A 4,323-nucleotide genomic window follows, 5' to 3' on the forward strand; every position below is an offset into this window, starting at 1 on the left:
GTTTGTTTTGGATAAAGTAATACGTTTTTAAAAATCAGTCAAAGCAAACAGAATGAAGCTACAAGGAGTAGAGACTTTATTGCTGGAAAGGACCCCATGACACAGTGGGTTTTCCTCGAACAGCGTGACACATTTTTCTGATCAGGGACAGTTTGTTTTCAAGATGATGTGGTGAAGGATATGGAAAAAAGAATGGTATTTTCACTTTTGCCAAATGAGACCAAGATAATCTGCACAAGGCCAGTACACAAATCTGGTACCTTTTCACACTGTTTCCAAGAGTGGCTTGCACATGCCTTCTTCCGGTCTCTCCAGGCCCTGTACCAGGGAAGCGCCCCTAGGGGAGGGCTTCTTAGAAGGGCATGAAGAAGATCTTCCATGTTTGCTAGCTCCAAGGTTCAACCAAGGAAATACCCGATACACATCCATCAGTCCTTCCACTGACTTCTTAAAAATAAACAAATGGACAGGTAGATGTGGTAGGTGGGGTGTTATGGTGGATGGGCTGGGCTGACAACTGGCTTCTAGTAGGCAGGGACAGAGTACACTGGTGTCCTAAGAGGATGGGAGTCCAGCATAAGATACTCTGAGTGGGGACTGAGTGGGAAAGGGGTGCAGATGGAAAACAGCAGGGTGACAGTCATCTTGCTGGAGGTGTGTGGGTTCAGACTAGAGAAAGCACTGGCAAGGGGAAATGCTAAACAAGAAGGCTTGAGAAATGATGTTTCCCTTCTTGTTTTTGCTCCTCAGGCTGGATTCTGAGACAGCAGCAGTTTAAGGATCTCGATTTGGAGGAATGGCCTGCCACCAGTTGCTCAACCAAAGGCATCTTATGAGTGTTCCTTCCTGAGAGACTATTGGTAAGCACCTAGGGGCAAAAGAGCCCATCCCATTGGCCCAAGCTGGGGTTCACAGCTGTATAGGAAGAAGTGGCAGTGTTACCATTGCTCTTTCATTGACAATGCTGTTCAAGCTGGTTTCATCCAACCCTGAAAGCCAGTCTCCTTCCGGGAGTTCAGGGCCTCCGTGGTGCCTCTGCTCTGAGCTTAGAAATCAACACCATCTCCCCCCATTCTTTTCTGTAACTGGTTACACGTGCTCCTTTCTACCCTTTAAGGCACTGGCCACCCCAGCCTCTTCCCTGAGCATATTCCTTCAGGATTCCAGTGTATACTACACCAGCTGAGACATCCAGGCTTGTGGACTGAGCAACCACTGCATTCTTGGGCCTCCCATTGGTAGACAGGCATAGCTGGACCAGAGACTGTAAGCCAAATAAATCCCCTTTCTAGTGTGTGTGTGTGTGTGTGTGTGTGTGTGTGTGTGTGTGTGTGTGTTCTATTAAGTTCTGTTCCTCTAGAGAACCCTGACAAATGTAAGACCTTACTCCTGGAAACTGGGACAAGGAAACACTCAAAAGCTTTGACAGGCAGGACCTGCCTTAGCTTTGGAAGGTTTGTATAGGTTCTTCTATTAATGAAGCTGGGAAGTCATTCTCCCTTTCCTGCTACAAGAGGTAGGTATAGTGGGGTAGGATGAGAATCAGAAGGCATGTAAAGGATGGGGGAGAAGAAAGGAAAGGCCCTGAAAGAAAGATACCCTCAAGGTGCTTCCAATTCAGGATTGAGCTGGGGACAGGGAAGCTCTGAAGCTTCCAGGCGCACAGCACACTGACGACACATACAGCCCTAGGGGACTTGGCTTCTTTCTGCTTACTGGGGACAGCCCACCAGTCCCAAACAGGTCCCACAACAGACTTCTACTCTTGGGTTGTTGGGAACTTTCCCAGGTTAGGCCGAGAAAGAGCTGTGGTCTGCACTCAGGTCAGCTCTGGGCACAGCAGAACCACTGCCATGAAACATGGGGAGAATTTTGTTTTTCTCGTGGAGGTGCTAAGGGGCCAGTCTCTAATACTGAGTTCACAAAGAAGCCCAGGCAGCCAAGGGCTCATGTGCTCAGTAGGAAATAACTGACCGGCTTAATGAACTGTTACTGTGGGATGAAGACAGCCATGGTGACAATGAGTCTGTCCATGTGCTCACATACACAAACCAATTTCATGGGTCTTTCTCCTTTAGAGCTCCCTGTATGTGTGTACGTGATACCAACGGTTCTGTCTTTGCTTTGATGTCACTTCCTATAAGATATTAGGTTTGGTGTTTCATATTATATCCAAATCTAATGTGAACTCTTTTTTTGCATAGTTCTCCCTTTGGAAAAAGAAATGGAAACCCTTCAGAAGGTTGTCAAAGGTAAGAAGGCTGATGGTGGTAGGTCTCTTCCACGGTCAACAACAACTGCCCTATGCCAAGAAAGGGACGAACTTCCCTCCAGCTACCTCCCAGATAATTGAGCACATCAGGTCATTAAGTGTTACACTCTCCAAAGCAAGGGCAAGTTCTTCAATATAAAATGCTGCCATCTGTAATATAGAGATTGGGGAGGATGGGGGAGACAGATATAAAGAAGCAGACAGCCAGAACGACCAACCCTAGAATACCCTGGGCATTCTGCAATGGCCTATCTCCTCAGACGTGTACGGGGAAGGTCCTGGAATAATACTAAAACCATCTATCCTTCAGGGAAAGCTGTGTTTGACTCTGATCATCAGGAGCACTGAGGTGTGTGTGAAGAGGTTAAAGCAGAGAGGCTAAGCTCTTAATTGGTTCCCACTAGTTCCTATCAGGCTTCGGACATCCTCTTCATGAATCATTTCTTATACCTGAGCTTCCCTACACTCCCACAGACAGAAAGAAAGATGGCTGCACCTCATGTTCAACACCACTGAGGATCCTCCTGGTGGGCAAATCTGGCAGCGGGAAAAGTGCCACAGGGAACAGCATCCTCCAAAGACCAGCTTTCGAGTCCAGGCTCAGAGGCCAGTCTGTGACCAGGACCAGCCAGGCAGAGATGGGCACATGGGAGGGAAGGAGCATCCTGGTGGTGGACACGCCTCCCATCTTTGAGTCAAAGGCTCAGAACCAAGACATGGACAAGGACATTGGAGACTGCTACCTGCTGTGTGCCCCAGGACCCCATGTGCTGTTGCTGGTGACCCAGCTGGGACGCTTCACAGCTGAAGACGCCATGGCTGTGAGGATGGTGAAGGAGGTCTTTGGGGTTGGGGTCATGAGGCACATGATTGTCCTCTTCACCCGCAAGGAAGACCTGGCAGATACGTCCTTGGGAGAGTTTGTGACCCACACTGACAACCGCAGCTTGCACAGACTGGTTCAGGAGTGTGGGAGGAGGTACTGTGCCTTCAATAACAGGGCTTCTGGGGAGGAGCAGCAGGGGCAGCTGGCAGAGCTCATGGCTCTGGTGAGAAGGTTGGAACAGGAGAATGAGGGCTCCTTCCTCAGCAATGACCTCTTCCTTCATGCTGAAGCACTCCTCAGAGAAGGCTACAATGAGCACCAGGAACCATATCGGTGCTACCTGGCCAAGGTGAGGCAGGAGGTGGAGAAGCAGAAGCGGGAGCTGAAGGAACAGGAGGGCAGCTGGGTCCTCAAGGTGCTCCCCCAAAAGTGCGCGGTTTTGCGCTCGGATTTCTGTGTGTGTTTGGTGTTGTCCATATTAATCTTCATAATTATTTCATTACTCGTGGTTTATAATGTTTGATGCTCTGCATTTTAGAGACGTGTCTAAAGCATTCATTGCTAAAGCATTCATTCATAAGTCCCACCTTTCAGGAAAACCAGTCTCTTGTGTTGGGATGACTCCCAAATATGTTTTCTGCCTTCGAAAAAGTGTGTCCTGGTGTTTTCCATTGTTAATTGAGCCAGCCACAGGCTAGCGGGATGTGTAAATGTTCTCATCACTTTCCGCTGGCAAAAGAAAGACAAGCAGATCTTCCCCAAGCTGCCCCCAAAGCCTTACTTTCTGTTTGTGTGCTGGCTTGTTTGTCTTGAGTAATAAAGAGCTGGCAGCCTGCACTGTGGCTGGAACCCAAGCAGAGAGTTACAGGCAGAAGCAAAGGCAGAAGGGCGACAGAGCAAGGCAGGAAGTAAGTAACGAGAGCCTCGCGAGGCTACAGTCAGAGAAGTCGGGTTAAATTATAGAGGCTCGCCGAGAGACTGCCTCAGCAAAAAGCCAACAGCTATAAACTATACAGATGCCTCTGTGTCTTTATTATTAAACCTCAATCAGGATCCCCGAAAGCCCTGCAATACGGGTGTGCGGACACTGCTGTTCCTCGGTCTCTTCTGGTTCCCCTTTAGAATTCTGGTTTGATCCAGGCTTTTCTCCTTAGCTCCTAGAATATCTGATCTAAATATTTTCCTCTTCTCTTTATGAATGATGGATCCAGAAAAGAACCTGCAG

The 4,323-nt window shown here is 48.5% G+C and overlaps 1 protein-coding gene across 1 annotated transcript; it reads left to right on the top strand.

The window, feature by feature from the left end:
- Positions 1 to 2,905: 2,905 nt before the first annotated feature.
- Positions 2,906 to 3,621, top strand: LOC308432600 (GTPase IMAP family member 3-like; the record flags this gene model as incomplete). The annotated part of the gene is made up of 1 exon (XM_080932379.1): positions 2,906 to 3,621. The coding sequence occupies exon 1, from the start codon at positions 2,911 to 2,913 to the stop codon at positions 3,619 to 3,621; it is 711 nt and encodes a 236-aa protein (XP_080788505.1). The 5' UTR covers positions 2,906 to 2,910.
- Between the last annotated feature and the right edge of the window lie 702 nt (positions 3,622 to 4,323).

This window comes from Micromys minutus (genome assembly GCF_963924665.1).
Source record: "Micromys minutus genome assembly, chromosome: 18".
In the NCBI taxonomy this organism is placed as follows: Eukaryota; Metazoa; Chordata; class Mammalia; order Rodentia; family Muridae; genus Micromys; species Micromys minutus.